We start from the raw sequence: 21176 nt of genomic DNA on the forward strand, positions 1-21176 counted from the left end.
CGGCGGCGCGTGATGACGCGGTGCCGGGGCCGGAAGCCGGAAGCGCTGGGCCGGGTGCGCGGCGGGAGCAGCGGGCGGGGGCTGCGCCGCGTCCGCCCGAGGCCGCGGGGCCATGACCGAGTACAAGCTGGTGGTGGTGGGCGCCGGCGGCGTCGGCAAGAGCGCGCTGACCATCCAGCTCATTCAGAACCACTTCGTGGATGAATACGACCCCACCATCGAGGTGAGCGCGGCGGCGGGAGGCGGGGGGCCGCCCCGGGCGGGAGCTGCTGCCGGTTCGTTTGGCTTCAAAAGGCGGATGTGGGACCTGAGGGCCGGGATGAGAAATCCTGGGAAAACTCGTATCAAGGGCTCCCCGCCTGTCCGCCCGTGGCGTTCCACGGCAGAGTGTGGGCAACCAACGGCGGCGATGGGACGGGTCACTGCCGGGTGGTTGGACGGTCCCTTCGAGCCACACCATCCTGTTGTTCTGATGGTATTTACTGTATTTTCTTTTCTGTCCACTAATTGAGGAATTTCTTAAGAAGGATGTGATTTTTCTTTTTTTTGCAAGAAAGGCCGAGGGTGCTTCGAGTAACATTTCAAATGCTGATAGTTTTGGATACTGGTAGCTTTTTGTTGCCAGGGGCTAGAAAAGCTCCTCTGAATCATATTCTTCTTTTTTGTTATTTTTATTTTTCCTTAATAATGCCTGAGGTGGAAAGAACTAGTACAATGTTTATCTCTTAATCTAAATTTTGTGTATTTTGCAGGACTCCTACAGAAAGCAGGTGGTTATTGATGGCGAGACGTGCTTGTTAGACATTCTGGACACAGCGGGACAGGAGGAGTACAGCGCCATGCGCGATCAGTACATGAGGACTGGGGAAGGATTCCTCTGCGTTTTTGCCATTAACAACAGTAAATCGTTTGCTGATATTAACCTCTACAGGTATGATCTGGGTCTTTTCCACAGGGAGGGAAGGCTAGAAAAGGCTTTAGAGCCGTTTGCTCTAGGCCATTTGCTATTAGACCCAGTGCAGACTGAACAATAGACAAATATTAAATCTCCCATTTCTTTCAGAAAGTGTTTCAAACTTATCTGCCTTCTGTGCCTATATGTTATTAGTCAGCTGAGAGTGGGATAGTCATCTGGGTGGTTGTGTTAATCAAATGATATTTAGAGCACACAGAAGGTGATCTCTAAGAAATTGGGTAAGAATGCAAAACCTTTACCCTTCTACATGGAGTAGAAGATGGAGAACAAAGTTATTAGACTGCAGACTGCTGTAGGTCAGAACCCTGAGGTACTGCTCAGCTTTAATATATACTTCTGTAGCACACGGTTGTTTGAATACTGAACTAAACCATTTAGAAAATAGCTACTAATTTTTTTTTTTTTTTTTTTTTGTCTTTTTAAAGAGAACAGATCAAGAGAGTGAAAGATTCAGATGATGTGCCAATGGTGCTAGTTGGGAATAAGTGTGATTTGCCCACAAGAACAGTAGACACAAAACAGGCTCAAGAATTAGCAAAAAGCTATGGAATCCCCTTCATAGAGACATCTGCTAAAACGAGACAGGTAAGATGCTTCCGTTCTTGGCCTCACTTCTTCTGTGTGCTAAATGCAGAGTGGTCTAACATTTTCCCAAGTACTTTTTTTCTTGTCTACAGGAGTAAGCACTTCTTAAAGCATTTGCCATTTTAAACTTTTTATTTCCTTAGTCACTCCCAGCTTGAAAGAGTTCTGTTTTTATCACTGGGCTGGGCTGGTACACAGATCACTTCAGACTTGCATTGGCTTTCTTTCAAGCAGGTCATGTTTGTAAGAAGAAGGGAGCTTTATCTGCTCTCGCTGAGAAGTGGTCGGACTGTGCAGTCAGTCATCCCAGACCTGGTTTTCTTGGCTTCTTAATGAAGGCCAATTACAAGATTATGTTTACAGAAAGAGTTCAGTTCCCCAGACTGGACTAATAGACTTCTTCAGAGTTGCTTTGAATGTGTGGCTCTGTCCAGTCAGCCCACGTGCTGCCTACATCAGTGTGGAATGACGCAGAAAAGGTGCAGTTATTAAGCAGTAGCCAGAAAATTCTAAGAATTCTAAAATGGAAGTGATTAGTCAAGAAACAGCTTGTTTCCTGTCTGGGACCTCTCTGCAGTTACAACTTGCCTTGTTTCTTTTATTGGCTGTCACCCTGGCTGTTTGCCTCAGAGGAACAGCTAAGAGTGTCAGTGGAGAGTCTTCTTGGACATAAGTGCTAGTTTCTTCCTCTTACGAGCTAAGGGATAAGTTGGCTACTGCTCTTCCTGTAGAAGTATGTCTTTCAAATATGTTAAGGGATCCTGTGATGGAAAGAACAGTGATCTCAAAAGCTTCAGGAAAGAAAATACTTTACCTGGATCATTTGCATTTAGGGTGTGGAAGATGCTTTTTACACGCTGGTGAGAGAGATCCGGCAGTACCGGATGAAAAAGCTCAACAGCAATGAAGATGGGAATCAAGGCTGTATGGGATTGTCTTGCGTTGTGATGTGATAAGGTGAGCTGTAATTTAAGTTTTTCATTGGCTTCTTTGTATGTCTTTCAGTTGCTGATAAGCATGTTTTAGAAATACTTGCTCTATAGGTGGGGTTTTTCCCTATTGTACAGCCCATTGAGATTTAGATCCTACAATTAATTACTTCTCCAACAATATTTCCCCCCCCCGAGTAGAAGGTGAACCTTAAGAAAAGGAAATTCTTTTCACAGCAACCTTTTGGCCATAGCCTGCGGATTTCCACTGACCTGATGATTGTGTGATTTTCTGTATCATTCTTGTCAGTGTCTACTTCCTTTGGGAAAACATTTGGAGAATGTGTAATTTCTGTCTTGTACACGAGAAATACCTGGACTGGAAAGAGGAGTGTGTGCAGTTCTGCAGTCACCGTTCGCTGATGATTGATCAACTTCTGCACAGCTGATCTTGAGCTGTGTTCCTCTGGAATATGCACTTTTCAAAGATTAGCCAAATAAAATAATGCCAGTAATGATATATGTATGAGTTCCACAACTGAGTGAAATTCTTTTCAACAGTTACCTAAAAGATGTTGCTCATCACCGTGAAACCAGGCAGAGCAGCTCAGGACTTTGTACCAGACTGTTGCACTGCGCCTCCGTCACGAAGGTGGACTAACTAGAGATGCCTTTCTGTTCCAGATGCCAAGGACACGTGGTTCAGATGTAGCTGCTGAACGAGTCTCGATGCTACTGTATTGCGTCTCATGCTGATGCCCTGCAGTATTTTGGTGCCAGTGACCAGAATCTTGGTACCGGTTAATTAGCACAAGGTCCTTTTCTGTGCTTCATCTGAAGAGAACATCTATGGCATCTACCTCCTTGCTCAGCTAATGGAGCAGTCGCATCTCTTGATGTACTGGGTTTCTTTTCTCACTGTGTTATCTGGGTTTGTTAAAGAAGAAAACCAGTCACAAGAAAAGTGAACTTTAGAGACTAAATGCTGTGAAAAAGATGACACTTTACCTCTAGAGTAAAAACTAGAAGTGATGTTTGTCCCCTTTCTACTGGATTCTGATTTGCAGTGCTGTCAGAGGAGTGGCACTAATCATTGGTTGGCAGGTAATGCCAGAAATGATTTTGCCACCATGAATGCGCCTGTCACGTACTGGAGTGGTATCTGCTGTCTGTGCACCCGTACAGCATATTTGCAACATCTCCTTTGTGCCAGGAGTGCCACTTAACTGATCTTCGTTTTCTGTAATAAAAAGGAGATATCTTTCCTAACTTAAGTGCCTGTTTGCTAAGAAGATTTGAAGCTGTCCCCTGTTCCCTTGGGTTGAGGGAAACCCCAAGGACTGGAATTTCTTGGGAGCTCATTGTCTTCAGCGGGCAAGTCTTGTGTGGGTGACCTCTTTGCCTGACAGGATACTAAACCAGGAATTTGTGGGCTGGAAGATCCCGCAGGCACTTGTAAGACTCTTGAACTGGGGGGGGACACATACTGCATCTGTTTTTTACTTTCTTTGTAGGTGGAATGTTTATATTGTTTTTCTGCAGCATTCAGATCTCTTCCTTTTCCAAGTTGGACCAAATTAGTCAGCTGTTCATTTTTAACATTAACTGCCAACATTTATGGGCAGCTTCTCAGTAGTTAATCTCATGACTGGAGGTAGTTTGGACAGCTGTTATTCAGCTCTGTCTGTAGCTTGCAAATTATTTTATTCTGAATTAGTTTCTTACCATCAGACTGTAGACAGTCTCTTCAAAATGTGTCTCTGTAGAATGTAGTTGGAGAGTCTCCCTGTCAGGGAAGGAGTGTGGGAGTTCAGGTTGACTCTGGTGTCGCAGACTTTGTGTGTCCAGACTGAGGGCAAACGCCATGAGCTGTAACAGAAAACTGAGCTGGTTCCTGATTGCAGCATCCTTGTAAAATGAGGAAGGAAGTGAGTTCAGTGATGACTACGCAGAAGGTGTATGAAATACTGATGGGAATCGGCCTCAAAGTACAAGGGAGTTGCTGCATAAGCTGTGTGAGTTCTTCCTAGAACAAAAGGTTGTCACTTCATGTAACTGGGACGTACAAGTGTACTCTCTTGCAAAACCTACCACTGTTCCTTGGAATAGCATGTTCCTCCCTAGTACTCCTGCTGCTGACACTGGAGTCTGTTCTGTGTGGTCAGTGTATCCCACGGCAAAGCTGATGGGATGGAAGAGCAAAGAGCCTTCATCCAACAGAGGGAGTGTTCAGTCAGGCTGCCCAAACAGCGTCAGCAGAGAAATTGCAAGAGGCTTAATTTCAGTTTGTTGGTGTCAGATTCATACATCTTATTTTGGAGTTCTCAATTTCAAATGGAAATTAGAAAACAGTTAATACTGAGAGAATAAATTGTTCCTTTTATTATTGCTTCCTTCACTACTTGCATTCTTAATTCTCTTCTTGGAATGAAGAGAATCAATCTGCATCCCATTTTCTTTATCCATGATAACCCATATAAGTACTTTTTGCAATTTATTTTACCCTTAACTGATGTGACACTGATAAGAGTTAAAAACACAGTATTTTTACATAAAACATTATTTTCCAGCAACATACACAGTGGTGGGCAGCAGTATGGATAGTGTTGGCTGTGACTCGAGTGGAGTTCGTTTGACGATCTCATGCCTGAAGGTGAACGTGACAGAGTTACAGTTACTGCAGACTGTCGCGGCTGTAATCAGCAAGCAGTGCTGTGCTTTTATTTGGTGCAAGAAGTTATTTACAAAAGCATTCTTTGAGCTGTGGCAGGAGATGACTGCTTCTAAAAAGATGTGTGGCACATTGTACCTGGGCTGTGTGGGGAAGAGTGTGGCTAGTAGGTCGAGGGAAGTCATTCTCCCCCTCTGCTCTGCACTGGTGAGGCCACAACTGGAATACTGCATCCAGTTCTGGGCTCCCCAATTCAAGAGGGACAGGGAACTACTGGAAAGAGTCCAGCGAAGGGCAACAAAGATGATTCAAGGATTGGAGCATCTCCCTTATGAAGAAAGGCTGAGAGAGCTGGGACTCTTTAGCCTGGAGAAGAGAAGGCTGAGGGGAGACCTTATCGATGCTTATAAGTATCTAAAGGGTGGGTTGAAGGAGGAGGGAGCCAGACTCTTTTCAGTGGTTGCCAGTGAGAGGACGAGGGGCAACAGGCACAAGTTTTGGAACATAGGAGGTTCCACTCAAATATGAGAAAAAACGTCTTCAAGGTGAGGGTGCCAGAGCCCTGGAACAGGCTGCCCAGGGAGGTTGTGGAGTCCCTTTCTTTGGAGATTTTCAAGACCCGCCTGGATGCAGTCCTGAGTAACATGCTCTGACATGCTCTGGGCAATCCTGCTTCAGCAGGGGAGTTGGACTAGATGATCTCTATGGTCTCTTCCAACTCTAAAAAAATTCAGTGAAATTCAGTGAAATTGTTGTCCACTTAATAGAATTATATGTGGAAAATGATAGCTTTTGGGATGCACATCTGGTCACATGGACCCAGCGTTTTGGAAAGAGCAATGTGGCGTTTGCAGTATGTTTGAATGGTGAGATCTTGTCATCTGGGTCGATGTATATTTTTTTGATTATTTAGGAAACTTGAGAGTTTCTTGCCTGGCAAGCAGGACTGCAGAGCTCAGAGTTGCTGCCCGTGGCCATGGGAAACCTCTTGCAGCTGGCATTTGATGTCTGAAGGTTGTGCGGCCAAGTATGGAAAACTATTTCTTTTGTATGGAGGCTGATCATAATAATTCTCTACATTGTGTGGCATGTTCTAGGTGTCATTAAAAATGTATTAGCTGTAACCCTAAAAGTCAGGAGTTCCCGGAATTCTAAGGGAACTGGCAAATGCATCTACTTTTTCTTCAGTGTTCGCTTTTTCTTGGGCAATATAAAAATCTTACAAGGGAAGAAGAGCTGGTAAGGACAGGCCAGTATCTGTTTCACCCTTGGAACTTTAGAGGAGGATGCATCAGCGTTTAGGGTGCTGCAGAGCTGACCCACACAGGTGGGACTCCCAGCTGCATTAATTTAAGGTTCAAATCTAGCGAGCAATACAAAATCAGGGTGTTGTACGAGTCATGAGCATGAAGCAAATGGTTGTACTTTGTTTCCAGCTGTCTGTATAAGAGAACCCTGATTTTGGTAGCAACTGAGACATGACTGTGGAAGGATAAAAGCCCAAGAACTTTTGGGAAAATTATTTAGAAGATAAGCACAGAAGTTTTTGCACAAGGCAAGATCCCTGGAAAAGGTGGTTTTGTAGACTTAGTCCTTATTTAGAACTAACAGCACAAGATGGTGTCAGTGCCAAGCTAACTTTACTGTCTTGACTGAGAAGAACAGGCATAAACAACTTTGGGGTAAAATATTAAAAAAGGGTAAAGCTAATGTTCAAAAATTGTGCCAGTAACTGAAGGAAGTGTTTCTGTTGTTATGGACTGAGAACAGCTGCTTAACGAGACAGCGTAACTCTGGCTTCTTACTGTTCGTGTCCCCGCTCCATGGTCTTGTTCAAAGAACAGCACTCAAATTCTGTTCCTATTGTCACCAGTAGGACTTTGGGTGGTCACTGTGATGCTTAAGCCATCATGATCGTTAGTACAGTTCAGTGACTTCGAATTGGATTTCAAGCAGCTTCAGGCCTGAGGGGGGAAGGAGAGACGTTTGAATTAGTTCTGATGCTGTTCGTGGTCCCCCGTGCTCCCTGTGCCATGAGTGACTGTTTGTGTGTAACCTCCAGGGAATTGTTGGGATCTGGACTTTTTATCCAAGGGCTAATTTGTTGTTACTTTGTATAATTATTTGCTTTCAATAATGCATCTCTTTTGGTTTCAATTGAAGTAAATTATTTTGCTTCTTAACTTTTATAAAGAATAAACTTTGAATTCTTTGATTGTTTCTTTTGTGATAGTGATCTGGGCACAGGATCCACAACAGAAAGCTTATCACAATTCTGTCTGCTATCTCCATGGGATCTAGATTTACTCAGATTGTCACTTCTGCAATGTGGCGTGAATAGCTGTATCGTATATGTTCACTGTAGCACGAATAAGCGATGAGAGTGGCTTTGAGACCTACCATAGGCTTCTTCCGGAGTCCCATTTTAATGACTTCACGTATCTGTGTCGTGTCGTGCAGCTTGTGTTAGTGTTGAGTCTCTGTATTTGCAGTGGGGTCCCTCATAATATTTTTGCTGACTTTGTCCTTGGAAAGGATGCTTCCTAAGTCAAAAAAAAAAAAAAGGGTGAGGGGAAATTCCTTTACTTGATATTCCAAGAGTGACATCAGCTATAAAGTTATTGTTGTGTCCAAATCAAGCTGTTAGCCTTTTAAGTTGCTTAATTCAGTCTCCTAAAACACTTCCCTGTTGGCTTTCCTCCTGCAATATGGCCAGTTGTGTTGGACCACACAGTAAGTGTGCTTTAAGTGTGTTTCTCCTAAGACATCGTGCCCAGCCTCTGGAGCCCAGAGTCCAGTCTGTTTTCTGTGCAGGGAACTTAAGGATGGGCTCCTCGTAACAGGGGTATAAAACTCCTTGCACTGAGTAGCTGCAGTAGTCGCTGCCTGTTCCAGAAGGAGAGATTCAGAACATGAGCACAGATGGGTGCTTAAAAGCAAGGGGTTTCTTGGCTTATTAGGAAAGCTCTCCCCTGATGTGATTGTTACCTGTAGCAATCCGTTACTAGAACCTATTTCACACCCTAAGGACTCGCTGACTGTTGTTGCCTACTGGAACAGAGGCCGATTTAAACAGCCCGGGAGAAATCTGTGTAGGGAATGACTAAGAGCAACGTGGGGAGGGAAGAACTTGCTGAGGTGCAAGGTGCTGTTGGTCAAAGGCACATCAAGGAGTGACCTCATGAGTTTCCACTTTACCTCCTCTCTGTTAATACTTTTCTTCTTCAGGAATTGAAACCATTTTCTAGTGAAACTTGCCCCCACGCTTCTGTTGGGACAGTTGCCCCTGTAACACGGCTGCTCTGCCAGGTGAACTAGAGGAAGATCCTGCTAAATACCTTAAGCTGCCAAATTTCTGGCATGTTTGGCCTTTTCCCTTTGACTAGAGCTAGGTGGAACGAAGGCAGCTCAGAGGTGAAAGTGTGGGGGTTTAGAGCCACTCTGAAACCTCTGGGTGTGAATCACTCACTCTCCCGCTGGAAATGAGTGGGAAGATGCCTTGTTTGGATTTAGTACTTGAGTTTAAAGAGGCTTTAGGTAGACCTAACTTTAGCACAGCAGAGCCAGGCTTTACTCGTATTTCTATCTTGAACCCAACGCAGTTGACCCTGTGATTTTTAAAAACCTAGGGGATCAAGAGACATCTCGAGGAAGATGAACCCTGTACCCTAAAGGTTATTTTTGGTTTCAGATGTGAGTCCCAAGATCTTGATATATCCAGAAAGGTTAGGGGCAGATATAGTCCCTATGGAAGAGCAAAAAAAGCAGGAGCCAGTTTTTATTGACCTTAAATTAAATAGTTAAATAATAATGTGGTGTAGGGGCCCACAAACTGGGGAATGAGTAAGAGCAAAAATAATTCAGAAACTGAAGACTGCTATCAGCATGAGAGAGGAGACCAGCTATTAGAGATCAAGACTGTAACGGCATCCCAGCTTTGCCCTGTTGGCTGCACATCTGTGTGTCCAATTTCCAAGGGAGGAAATCAATTTATATTCTTGGGGAATATTGGGAAGTGGGGCTAAAACTCCCTGAATTCTGGAGAATTTCTCAGTCGTAACCAGCATCTTTTGAAGTTGTGCACATCAAGTAGTGATCTTTCACAGAGAGTTTCTGGATGCTCTGGAAATGATCTCCGCTGGAGATGCTGCGCCAGGTCGCAGCTCACCTGACTTCACTGGCTCCTTGTGCCACAAGCTCCCCGTGTACCTATGGACAAAATCTGTGACTTGCTATTTCTAGCTCTGTATCTTATGTGGGTAACTCTTTCACCTATTCCAGCCGTCTTCTGGGACAAGGCCTTTACATAGCTGTTCCTAAAAATACAGCACAGGAAGCCCTTACATGCACGTGTAATTCCAAACAATGTTGTCTTTTCCAGGGCTGCTGGTTTTTCTGTTCTCTTCAATGTTATGACCTTTCAAACAGGCAGTACGACTGTGCTGACTACAGCCAGAACGCTTTGCTTGACTTGTCCTGATTTGTGTAGTGTTTCAACTCCATCAAGAAGTGAAGTATAAACAAACAGGAAAAGACTGTTTCAAATCAAAACTATTGTATCCTTCTGACCTGTTCAGACTTCCCACTTCCCACCAGGAAGCTGAGTCAGAAGCTCAGAGTTACCCTGGCAACATGCAAGGCACTACAAATTCTGGCCATTTTCCTTAGACAGGAGCTTTCCAAGTTCACGTGAGAGCTGAAGACGGTTTGAGGAGACCCTAAAGAACTGGTACAGCCCTCAATGCCTATTTGTGAGAAAGAATCTACTTAAAACAAGCCGAGAGGTACTTCCCAAACTCCTGCTCTGCCAGATCCACGCTACAGTATGTAGTTTAAGGGAGGAGTTTCTTGCCACACCTTGGATTGTACCAAGTGCTGGTCTCTGTAAGATATGCCTTGGTTATGGCTTACCATGCACAGAACAGAATGTCACCTTACTATTGTGATACAAATTTTTATAAAGGCAGTTCCTGAAAACCTCAGGAACAAAATATAGCTCCTTGCACCTTCCCTTTGTTTGTTTCATTCAGCTGGGAAGATGCGAGGACATTTGTGCCACTCTTGTTGCTAAAATCCAGTCTTTCAAGTAGATCCCTCTCCCAGGAAAAATCTTCTCTGCATAGCACATGTGCCTTGGTGAGAGCACATTGTTTGTACCTACCCCCAGCTCCTCTTCTGATGAAAATGTCAGCCCTGTGCCTTAGGGATTTCCTTTAAACCATTGGCTCAGCACAGAAGACAGCAGTTTTCCTGTCTCTTAAAAAACTGACTTCCACAGTGCACTTTAGGAAGGTGCAGTGGTCCTGGAAAGTAGCAATCTGGCCAGACAACAGGTGAAATGCTACTAAATGTGAAATTAAAGCCTAACTAATTTAAAAAAAAAAAAAAAAAGTTAAATTTGAGCCCTGGTTTCACCTGTTTCAGTGCAAGTGCTTGTGGTTGTGCTTTAAATAGTCTTATAGTTGACCTCAGCTCTCCTTTTAGAGCGGGAGAGTCTAATTACAGGGAAGGGAAAGGAGTAAAATTAGTGTTAGGCTGTTGTGCAGTCAGTTTGCTACTTGTGCTCTGTTACTGTAGGGTGTTACTTGACGCTCTGCAAATTTGCTGGAAAGATGTCACGGGTGAGAATTCCAGGTAGGTCTGAAAGCAATTAGTGAGAGAAGGAGCCACAGGGCAGGCTTGTCAGCCTGCTGCCGCTGAGATTTTGTGGTATCTTTGCAGTCCAGGGGACCTCGCTGGGGGCTTGAGCATTTTTCTTCCTGCTTGGAGACATTTTTGGATAGTGCAGCAAAGAAATAGCATTATTATTTAAATATTGCTCTGCTCATACTGAAGAAAAATATTGTCCCTCCTGCAGTGTAATGTATCCTGTAATGATACCATCAAATCACTGTGAAGAGGTCAGAGGGGTTTCAGGAGTCTCTGGTCAACCTGGCTAAGCTGAGATGTGGGTGCCGCAGTCCCAAGGGGACGGGGACGCAGGCTGGGCAGCAGGAGCAGGGCCAGCCGGGCTGTGCAGCGCAGAGGGGCCTGTGATGCCATTGCAGAGCCCTGGGGAATATCGGCACCAAACAGTTCTGATAAGAGCGTGCTTGGAATTGCAGTGCTGTGTGGTGTGATAGTCACTGTCCCACGTGAACGTATTAAAGCCTGGCCCTGCAACATCAGTGGGAGTTTGTTGACCTTCATGAGTGCAATTTTCATCCACTAAAGAGAGTAAAGGTCAAACTTGGCATTTCTGGGATGCTTAGTTTGCAAATGAGTATGTGGAGTTCAAATGCCGGAAGAGTATGTTCTGCAGGCTGGACTGTGGGAAGTCAGCAGCTGGTGGCTTGTGATGCCAGAGCTCCAGACTGAAATTTCTGGGTTGGATGGAAAGGGCATGAGTTGCATACCCAAAATGTTGATGCCACACTGCATGACCAGGAGTGAAAGTCTGTGGAACTGCAGTGTCTCAGCTGTCTGATCCTGTTAGTGAAGAAGTGGAGATGTGACCATAGGAGGATGGAACTCAGCATCTTTGAAATGACCATCCATCCTGATCTTCACAAAGGATGGCAAGTCATGGACAATAAATAGCAAAGCAGCCCCGGTGCTCTGAGTCACTAAAATATTTGCTCTCTTGTTGAGGCAGGATAATGATGTTCTGCCCTTGTAAGTTGTTCCTATGCTCTTCTGCATCCCTCTTCCTGGACACAGGAGTAGGGAGAGACCTTCCAAGACAAGTCAGTCTTATTAGATGACTGGGTATCTGTTAGTTGCTCGTAGTGTTGACCGAGGTGATCTAGGTTCTAGAAAATGCTGTTCCCTTGGGCAGCTGGAGGGAAACCCAGGGGCTGCTGAAGGCAGCCTCAGGTTGGATGGCACCTGCGATGTGGCTCATTTATGTGCACACCTCTGAGGCTGTATTGTGGAACAGTAAACACTGAACTCACACCTTTATATTGTACAAAGCGACAAGTACTGTTCGTTCTTTTGTAAGGGGAAGGCTTTGGCTAAACTTGTACTTTACTTTTCCCTTTTTAATCACTGATGTGATGATGAGGCAAAAAGGCTTTTGAAGGGCCGATCACATCTGTTTTTATTTTGTTTCTGTTTTATCTCAAACAGCAGAAGACAAAGGTGAGTATTGCTAGACTTTTTATATGCTCTGCTGTGGTACTGCCTAGACATGATCATTGGAAACCAACAGCAGTTACATGATCATGGTGATCTTTCAGCAGTTCGGGAAGATGCTATTTCTCAGCAGTGCCAGCTGTGCCCCTCGCTGTTTCACGGAATGGTTCCAGCTTTGATGGAGCTGCTCTTTGCTAAATATTGTCCTAGCGTGCCCGAGCTCCTGCATAGGAGATAAATTTTTTTTATTGGAGTTCTTTGTGGCAGGAAGTGAAACGTTTTGCAATTTCCCTTGCACCTATTCACACCTGTGGTTTTGGGGGTTTGTTTTTTTTTCCTTTTTCCTTTTTTTTTTTTTAAACAGAGATCCAGCCTAATATAACTTCTTTTGAATGCATCCTGCTCCGAGTGCATTTGATCCATGAGAGGACAGATCCAATGCTTCATCTCCTTTACTCAGGTTGAAGTCTGCAGTATGGTGCCCCTGCCCTCTTCTTTGTCCTTCATGTTTGCTAAGGTTTTATGTGTCAGCAGAAAAGATTTCTTGCTGAGACACTTGTCATCCCAGAGTCCCTAACAGTAGGAAATAATGGGATAGTGAAAAAAACCTGCATTTTTTCTTCTAAGAAACATGTTGAGACCCATTGATAATACAGCAGCTTTACAACAGCAACTTTCGTTACTGAAATCCTATTTTTGTGACATTGCACTGCTGAGAAATGGACCTTGTGCCAGAATTTTCCCACGTGTTTGTAGCTCAGCACAAGCCCCTTTGCCTTACCATACAGCACCAGGAAAAGGAAGCCCCTGTGTTATGCCCCCCAACCCACAGCTTGGACCTCAGAACTACAAATTCAGGGCTACAGGGATAAACTGGTTTGAATCCGCCCAACACCCTGTGGGAGAAAAAAATGGCTAGTTTCTTGCTGAAAATCTCTTGTAGGTCTGGCACGCTTCTGCCGTGCATGTCAGTCCTTTCTGCTTTGGTCCTCATCTGCTGACCATGTCCTGTCTGACATGTCAGTGGTGTGGTCCATCCTTCAGCACCAATCCTTACTGCACTTCATGCTGAGCTGCTGACTGCTGGCAACACTCGCTCGATTAGCGTCCATGTGTGCTATGAAAATGTGTGCTTCCAGGACATGTTGCCAGAAGAGCCCTTGGGTTCTTGTTTTATGGTACTTTGTCTGCAGTGGAAGGGCTTTTAACCTTTCTCCTACTTCATAAAGCACCAGCCAACCTTGTGTCAATGGTGGCTTTCACAGGGCCATGTTAGCTGGCACCTTTGAGCATGCTGCAGGTGGCGGGCTGAGAGGGGTTGAATCCATGTGATGGTTCCCTGGCTGGGTGCTCTTCAGCTGCACTGTGATGATGGGAACCGAGTGCTTGGGCTGCCGGCTCTCTCCATCTCCATCTATACCTCTGTCTTCATCCTTTCTGGATGCCTTGTGGAACAAGTGGGTCTTGGGCTTCCTAGAACTGTGAGGCCTCTGCCAATCTTCTCCTCTTCCCCCAGTGCATGCTCTCCTAAGTGCCCTTCCCAAGGCTGTGCTTCTTTCTGGGCCTTTTTGTGCTACTCTTGGGCTGTGGGGTGTATTTGCCTTTTCTCGAGTGCTGGGGGTGTGTAGGTATGTCTCCAGCGGCTGTGTGTGGCACAGGCTCTGTAAGCTTGTTGCTCAGAGTCTTCCAGGCAGCATGGAGGTATGTCATAAGGCCATGACGGCTGAGGTCCACCTGCATGGGTGGTGGCTGGGCACCAGATGCCTGTGTGACCCTGCACTCTGCTCCTTCTCCTTGCAGAGATAGATGAGGCAACACGCTCCTTCGCAGAGAAGGTCTTTGCCTCTGAGGTGAAAGATGAGGAGAGCAGGCAAGAGATCTCTCCTTTTGACGTGGAAGACATCTGCCCCATCTCACGCCAGGAAATGAGAGAGTACATGATACTTCAGGAGAGCTCTGCAGAAAAGCGGTGAGCAACAAACAGGGAGGTTGGGGAAAGGAGAGGAGCGTTGTCTGCAGGTCCCTAGCCAGGATAATCAATAAGTATAAATCAAGGCCAGTCAAAACAGCCCACAACACTCATGGGATAAATCCTTGGTAATCCCAGGGCATCTGTCAGGTTTTGGGTTTTCATCTTCAACTGTTCCCACTGTTGGACTGAAAGACACCCATGGCCTGTTCCCTGGGTGTCAGCACAGCCATGACCACAGAACTGTTGGAGAAGGGAGACTTGGAGACCTTTCTCTGGAAAGGTGTGACTGGAAAAACCATGCTTGAAAGTCTGTGGCTACTTTGTGTGCTGTGGCCTCTACAGTTGGCAGTGTCTGTTTAGGGTGCTCAGAAAGCACCAGTGAGATGATTCGTGTTGTGCACAGTTGGAACATGGCTGTGTAAGTGCTCCTGACCCTGCACCTGCGTGTGGCCATGGAGTCGGGGCTGTTGGCCTGAGGCTTTCCTCCCCGGCAGGAAGAAGCGCTTGTTCCGCATGAAGACAATTGCCTTGGCAGTCCCTGTGGCTCAGAGGTCTATAACCAGACTGTCCACTATTGATGAGGTCATCTCTACCTCCCCCCTGTACCAGACTGTGCCTGACTTCCAGCGGGTACAGATCACAGGGGATTATGCCTCTGGGGTAGGTACTTTCCTGGCTATACCCTTCCCCACCCTGACTAACACCTCATCTAGTCCCTACGTGTCCCTCAGTAGTGCCCAGGGTCACAGGAGTCTGTAGCAGGTGCAGTGAGGACAGTCTGTGTCTTCCAGCTCAGTCTGTGTCTCATGAGCACCTGACGGTGCCCTGCTACATCCCTGGAGGATCCGGAGCTGAATTCCTCAGCAGGACTCTGTGGGGTGCTGCGTGCTTCCCATGGGATTCTCCAGACAGAGGGATGGGCAAGTCAGGGCAGGTGATGCTCACTCTGTCACAGCCTGCTCCTGCTCGCACAGAGTTCTGTCTGAAATCTGTGTGTCACAGAATCCTAGAAGGGTTGAGGCTGGCAGGGACCTCTGGAGGTCATCTGCTCAAGCAGAGTCACCTGGAGCCAGTTGACCAGGACTGCTATCATGTCCTATGCTAATTCCTCCTTCTCCTCCTCTACAGCCTCCTATTATATTTGTGCTGCTTCTGAGATACAGCTGGCAGGGCGCTCCCGCCTGGGCTAGAGCAGTTTGCTCAGCTTGTAGTTAAAGAGCAGAGGAGCAATTAGGGGAAGCTGAAAGCCCCTCCATGCACAGGCACATTCCTTCTGCCATGACTGTAGCAAGTGCTGCATGGTATTGTCCCATGCTGCTCCAGTCCCATGCTGCTCCAGTCTGCCATCTCTTGACTGCCCGAAACACTTGTCTGTGCAGTAAATCAAAAATTCTTGACACATTGGATCAGCATATGTTGTTGGTCCTGCTTTGGTTCCAGCCTGGGCTCCAAAAATAGCTTGTAGGGTTTTTCCCAGGCCTGGCTTCCATTTCAGTGCCAGGTAGTTTGCAGTGAAGAATGTAAGAGGGGGTGACAGCTGGAATGCATTGATCCTGGTGTGAGGAACTTCCCTCTGCCATGTCTAGGGCTTTGCCTGTCATCCCTTCTTTGCCCTGCTCAGGCAGAGCAGTGTGAGGGAGGGGATGATAAGGCATATATCTTGCTGTGAACAAAATTGTCCTCTTCTCATCTTGGTGCACCAGGGTATCTCTCAGGCAGCTAGCTCCCAGTTGTGTGGTTGTGTTCAGCAACAGCCCTCTTGCAGGTGACAGTTGAAGATTTTGAAGTTGTCTGCAAAGGCCTGTACCGTGCTCTGTGCATCCGGGAGAAATACATGCAGCAGTCTCTGCAGAGGTTCCCCAGGACCCCGTCTCAGTACCTGCGTGCTATCGAAGGCGAGGTCTGGAGGGCGAGTGACATTGGCCCAGGTACAGCTAGGCACTTGGAGGGTTTTCCTCTCTGGCTTCAGCATGGGGTGGGCATGGGTCAGAAAAGGGCTGCGGAAGAGCTCCACAGGGGAGTCACTTGCCCAGGCCTTCTCTTCAGTGTCAGGGCCGCCCCTGCCCTCTGCCTAGGGTGGAGGAGCGTGGCAGGCATGTGGGGTTTTGGCTGGCAGCTTGTGCCTCATGGTATTCTCCTTTTGGTCCAGTGTTCACCCCACCAGTGAAGGATGGACAGGATCCCTTTGAAACTGGGAATCTCCCTGAGGACCTGGGATACCATATCCAGATGAAGGATGGGGTAGTTTACATCTATGGAGACAAGGCAGCGGCTGAAAGAAATGAGCCAAAGGACCTGCCCTACCTCAGCCTCGAGCACTTCCTTGATGACATGAACTTCCTCTTGGCCCTGATTGCCCAGGGCCCTGTGTAAGTGCACAACCCAGCACTGCTGGGTGCAGCCCACAGCTCCTGCCTCAGCGGGCAGAGGGCAGGGCAGAGCCAGGGCTGTGCCCCTCTTCCTGGGAGGAGGGAGGAACCTGCTGATTCCATCCCTGCGGCCTGCTGGCTACCAAAGTGTTCTTGGCCCTTGTCGGCCATCTTGATTGGGATCTTAAGCAAAGTCAGCATTCTGGGTTTGGAGCCATGCCCTGCAGGGATGCTTACACCTGGCTAGGCCTTCCTTTGAAGCTCTGTGATAGAGCAGAAGAAGCACCTTAGGGATGCAGGCCAGGCCAGCATGAGCTCCTCCACCTCGAGTGTAAGCTGCATCCTTGTGTTTGATGGGCTATGCCCCTGTGCTGAGGGATAAGAAGCCCCACCACTGTTCTACCCTTTGCTTTCACTAGTAAGACCTACACTCACCGGCGCCTGAAGTTCCTCTCATCCAAGTTCCAAGTGCATGAAATGCTAAATGAGATGGAGGAGATGAAAGAGCTAAAGAACAATCCCCATCGGGACTTCTACAACTGCCGGAAGGTAAATGGCAAGGCTTACAGCCCTAGGGACTCTTGAAGACGAGCTGTCTTGGTGCCTTCCCCTCCCTGAGAACTGGATATTAGAATCAAGGTCCGTGGCACCTACACTGCTCCTGCTAATGGGATGGTGCTGACTGGGCTGCTCTTGGCCTAGGCCTGCTGGGCTGAGCCGTGCTCCCCACACAGCTTGGGTTCACTGGAAGGGTTTGTTAGCCCCCCTGTGACAGTACTTCAGCATCCCAACTTGAAGCTAGATAGCTGTCCTTCTGGTTTCTCAGGTGGACACACACATCCATGCTGCAGCCTGTATGAACCAGAAGCATCTTCTGCGGTTCATCAAGAAATCATACTGTGTGGATGCTGACCGTGTCGTTTATGATGCCAAAGGCAAACAACTCACCCTGAAACAGCTTTTCCAGCAGCTCAATCTGCACCCCTATGACCTGACAGTGGATTCTCTGGATGTCCATGCTGTAAGTGGTAGGGCATTTAGTGTAAGACCACTCTTGGGTCACTCTCATCCACCCCTGTAGGCACGGCTTTTCCCCTCCTTTTGTACCCATGACATGCACGTTAGTGTTCGTGGCAGGATGTAGCAGCTCCTGGCTTTCCCATTTTGGGTTGTTTGGATCAGTCCCTGCTCAGCTGCTATGCTTGGACCCGGTGTGTGTGTGTGTGATACTCACCCCTGATCCTCCCTGCTCCAGGGGCGCCAGACATTTCAGCGCTTTGACAAGTTCAATGATAAGTACAACCCTGTGGGCGCAAGCGAGCTGCGGGACCTCTATCTGAAGACGGAGAACGCTATCAACGGCGAGTACTTTGCTACCATCATCAAGGTGAGCATCCAGGGGAGGAGAGAGCAGTCAAGCTGTGGTGCTGCTGTGCCCAGTAGCTGGAGGGTCCCCATGCAACTGTCTGTTCTGTGTTGCAGGAGGTTGGCTCTGATCTGGAGGATGCCAAGTACCAGCACGCGGAGCCTCGCCTCTCAATCTATGGGCGATCGGCTGAGGAGTGGCCCAAGCTAGCCAGCTGGTTCAACAATCATCGGGTCTACTCCCCCAACATGAAGTGGATGATCCAAGTACCCAGGATTTAGTATGTGCTGTGGGTCTGAGGGAGCACCGTGCCTTACAGTGCCTTACTATACCTCATTTTTTATCCTCAAGGGATTATGGGGGGCATGTTGTTCCTCTGCTAGCAGCTAATCCCTGTCTCTGTTCACAGTGATGTGTTCAGGTCTAAGAATTTCCTCCCACACTTTGAGAAGATGCTGGAAAATATCTTTGTTCCCGTGTTTGAGGCAACTATCAATCCCCAATCCCACAAGGAGCTGAGTGTCTTTTTACGTCACGTGAGTGTCACTTGACGATGTTGTCAAGGTGTGGTGAGCACTTGCATTCCTGTTTGTGCACAAGAAATTGGGTATTGGCACTGACACAGAAAATTTAATCAGTGGACTTGTGCCACGCTCTGGGGAAGGGGGTGTGTGTCCAGAAGTTCGGGGGGGGGGGGGGGGGGGCAGACTCTGAGCTGGCTGCTGTGGGGCTGTGAGAAATGCTGCCCACTCCCCTCCTGCAGAGGTGTTTGGTGTGAGCTCTATTTCTAGCCCTTGATAGAGCTTGGGCATTTGTGAGGAGCAAGGTCTGCAGCCTTGCCCTGGCTCTGCTCTTGGGTGGGGCGGGGGACAGGCTACAGTTTGGCTGTGGCAAGCTACAGTGGGGCAGGGTGAGCCAGCCTACCTGGGCACGATGAGGTGCGGAGCTTTGAGATGCAGCCTTTTTGTTATCTTGCCAAGCAGATCACTGGCTTCGACAGCGTGGATGATGAATCCAAGCATAGCGGACACATGTTCTGCACTAAAAGCCCAAAGCCAAAGGAGTGGACTTCTGAGAAGAACCCATCCTACACCTACTATCTGTACTACATGTATGCCAACATCCTGGTGCTCAACAACCTACGCAGGTGAGGCCCAGGATCTGCTAAGGGACCTATGATGGGCTGGCAGAAGTGGGGCTGCCTCATGATTTGTCTCATTCTTTGATTGTTGGTGTGGAAGAAGTGGGGCTCTCCTTGCTCTGCCACAGCATAGCTTGGAGCTTCATGTCCCAGAGCAATCCAAACACTCCTCAGCAGGAAGTGTGATGGACTGGGGTGAAAACTTTGGGATTGCAGAGATACATCTCTGCACAAAGGAGAAAAGAGAACAAATAATGTGCCCCTAGGTCAAGCTGGATTCTTGGGGTCCCACTGGTAGAAGCAGAGCTGGACCTGATGTCAGGGAATCTTGCATCACATGCCACCTAACCCTGCTGCTTGCCTTCTCTGAGTCCTTCTTCCATGTGCCTAGGCAGCATGGTATGAACACGTTCCTCTTCCGTCCACACTGTGGGGAAGCCGGGGCCCTCACACATCTGCTTACAGCCTTCATGACAGCAGATAACATCTCCCATGGTCTCAACCTCAAGAAGGTAAGTGGAGCAGTGTGCCAGAGAGCAGCCCAGGCATGGCAGAAGAGAACATGTTCACAGCTGGTCTTCACTATAGCTGACAGTTAACTGTGCTCTGCACTAGACTGACACAGCCAGCCTGGCTTCAGGCAGATGTTACCTGATTTTCTGTGTTCCTCCAGGTGTGTTTGGGGATGTAGCTGAGAAACGTATTCAGATTTCAGGGGTTCAGCCTCACAGACCTATCACTGGATATGTCTGTTATCACTGGAGCCAGCAGAGTTCTGAAATCAGACAGGTTTGAATTCACTTGGCCTCATGTGGGCCCCAGAAGACTGTAGCTTGCCTATCTCTCTTCCAGCACACATGAGCCCTGTGCACCACATTTCCTGGCTGGGGTACTGGGCTGATCTGAGGAGTGACCCCGGAGGTGGAAAATGCAGCAACGTTATCCTTAACCTGGCAACTCTCCTCATTTTTGCAGAGCCCGGTGTTGCAGTATCTGTACTTCCTTGCCCAGATTCCCATTGCTATGTCCCCACTCAGCAACAACAGCCTCTTCCTGGAGTATGCGAAGAATCCATTGCTCGACTTCCACCAGAAGGGCCTCATGGTGTCCCTTTCGACAGATGACCCCATGCAGTTCCATTACACCAAGGTACGGTGTGAGCTGATCCCCTCCTGCCTGGGAACTGGGGCTGGGACTGCGTGGGCCTCGATTTTCAGGGAAGCCATGAACATTTGCAGAGGGTCTGGTGTGCTGGGCCATCTCTGGGCAGCCCTTATGGCAGCATAGGCTGTGCCGGTAGAGGCTGCTGGCCTCTAACACAGCCTGTGGCTGCAGGAGGCCCTGATGGAGGAGTATGCCATTGCTGCCCAAGTCTTCAAGCTCAGCACCTGTGACATGTGTGAAATTGCCAGGAACAGCGTCCTGCAGTGTGGCCTGTCCCATGAGGTAAGTGCCGGTCCCTGTCTGGGGCCAGGCCGGCAGCGCCGTGGGCTCAGCCCCTGGGGAGCCTGGCAGCAGCCGGCGCTTCCCTCGGGTGCTGCCAGCAGGGCCCTGAGCTCCGCACCGTGTCCCTGGCAGGAGAAAGCCAAGTTCCTGGGGGAAAACTACCAGGAAGAGGGGCCCCAGGGCAACGACATCCGGAAGACAAACGTGGCCCAGATCCGCATGGCCTACCGCTACGAGACCTGGTGCTACGAGCTCAACCTCATTGCCGAGGGGCTGAAAGCCGAATAGGACCGCGGGCGGACTCGGGGGCCGGGCGGGGGGCGGTGGCGCCGGGCCGGGGTCCCGCAGTAAAGGCCGGTCTCTCAGCAACTGCCTGCGCCCTGCGCCGGGGGGCGGGGCCGGCCGAGTGACGGCCGCGCGGGCCAATGGGCGGGCGCCCGGTGCGCGCCGGGAGCGTCCTGCGGGAGTGGGGCCGGGGCCGGCCCGCGGCGGCGGTGAGACGGGGCGAGGGGCGAGGGGCGCGGGGCGGGGCGGGCCTCCTCCTCCGCCCGGCACCGGGGCTCCGGGCGCGTGGCTCGGCCGGGCGGTGAGGGTTTCCCGCGGGG

The 21176-nt window shown here is 48.5% G+C and overlaps 2 protein-coding genes across 3 annotated transcripts; both read left to right on the forward strand.

Annotated features, from left to right (window-relative positions):
* The first annotated feature begins 20 nt into the window (after positions 1-20).
* Positions 21-7373, forward strand: NRAS (NRAS proto-oncogene, GTPase). Its single transcript, XM_074163496.1, has 5 exons — positions 21-223; positions 753-931; positions 1402-1561; positions 2395-2518; positions 3175-7373. Exons 1-4 carry the CDS (start codon positions 113-115, stop codon positions 2512-2514), a joined length of 570 nt encoding a protein of 189 aa, XP_074019597.1. The 5' UTR covers positions 21-112; the 3' UTR covers positions 2515-2518; positions 3175-7373.
* A 3180-nt stretch (positions 7374-10553) lies between these two features.
* On the forward strand, positions 10554-20938 carry AMPD1 (adenosine monophosphate deaminase 1). 2 transcript variants are annotated; one of them, XM_074163122.1, is made up of 16 exons: positions 10774-10795; positions 12272-12283; positions 14078-14246; positions 14744-14909; positions 16015-16177; positions 16399-16618; positions 17038-17167; positions 17445-17639; positions 17874-18005; positions 18101-18264; positions 18394-18520; positions 18968-19131; positions 19517-19637; positions 20101-20274; positions 20461-20571; positions 20704-20938. In XM_074163122.1, exons 1-16 carry the CDS (start codon positions 10774-10776, stop codon positions 20857-20859), a joined length of 2226 nt encoding a protein of 741 aa, XP_074019223.1. In that variant the 3' UTR covers positions 20860-20938. The 2 variants fall into 2 exon arrangements, with proteins under 2 accessions (XP_074019224.1, XP_074019223.1); XM_074163123.1 differs by lacking the exon at positions 12272-12283 and having other exon boundaries at positions 10554-10795.
* Positions 20939-21176: the final 238 nt, after the last annotated feature.

This window comes from Numenius arquata, chromosome 24, assembly GCF_964106895.1.
Source record: "Numenius arquata chromosome 24, bNumArq3.hap1.1, whole genome shotgun sequence".
NCBI classification, from domain to species: Eukaryota; Metazoa; Chordata; class Aves; order Charadriiformes; family Scolopacidae; genus Numenius; species Numenius arquata.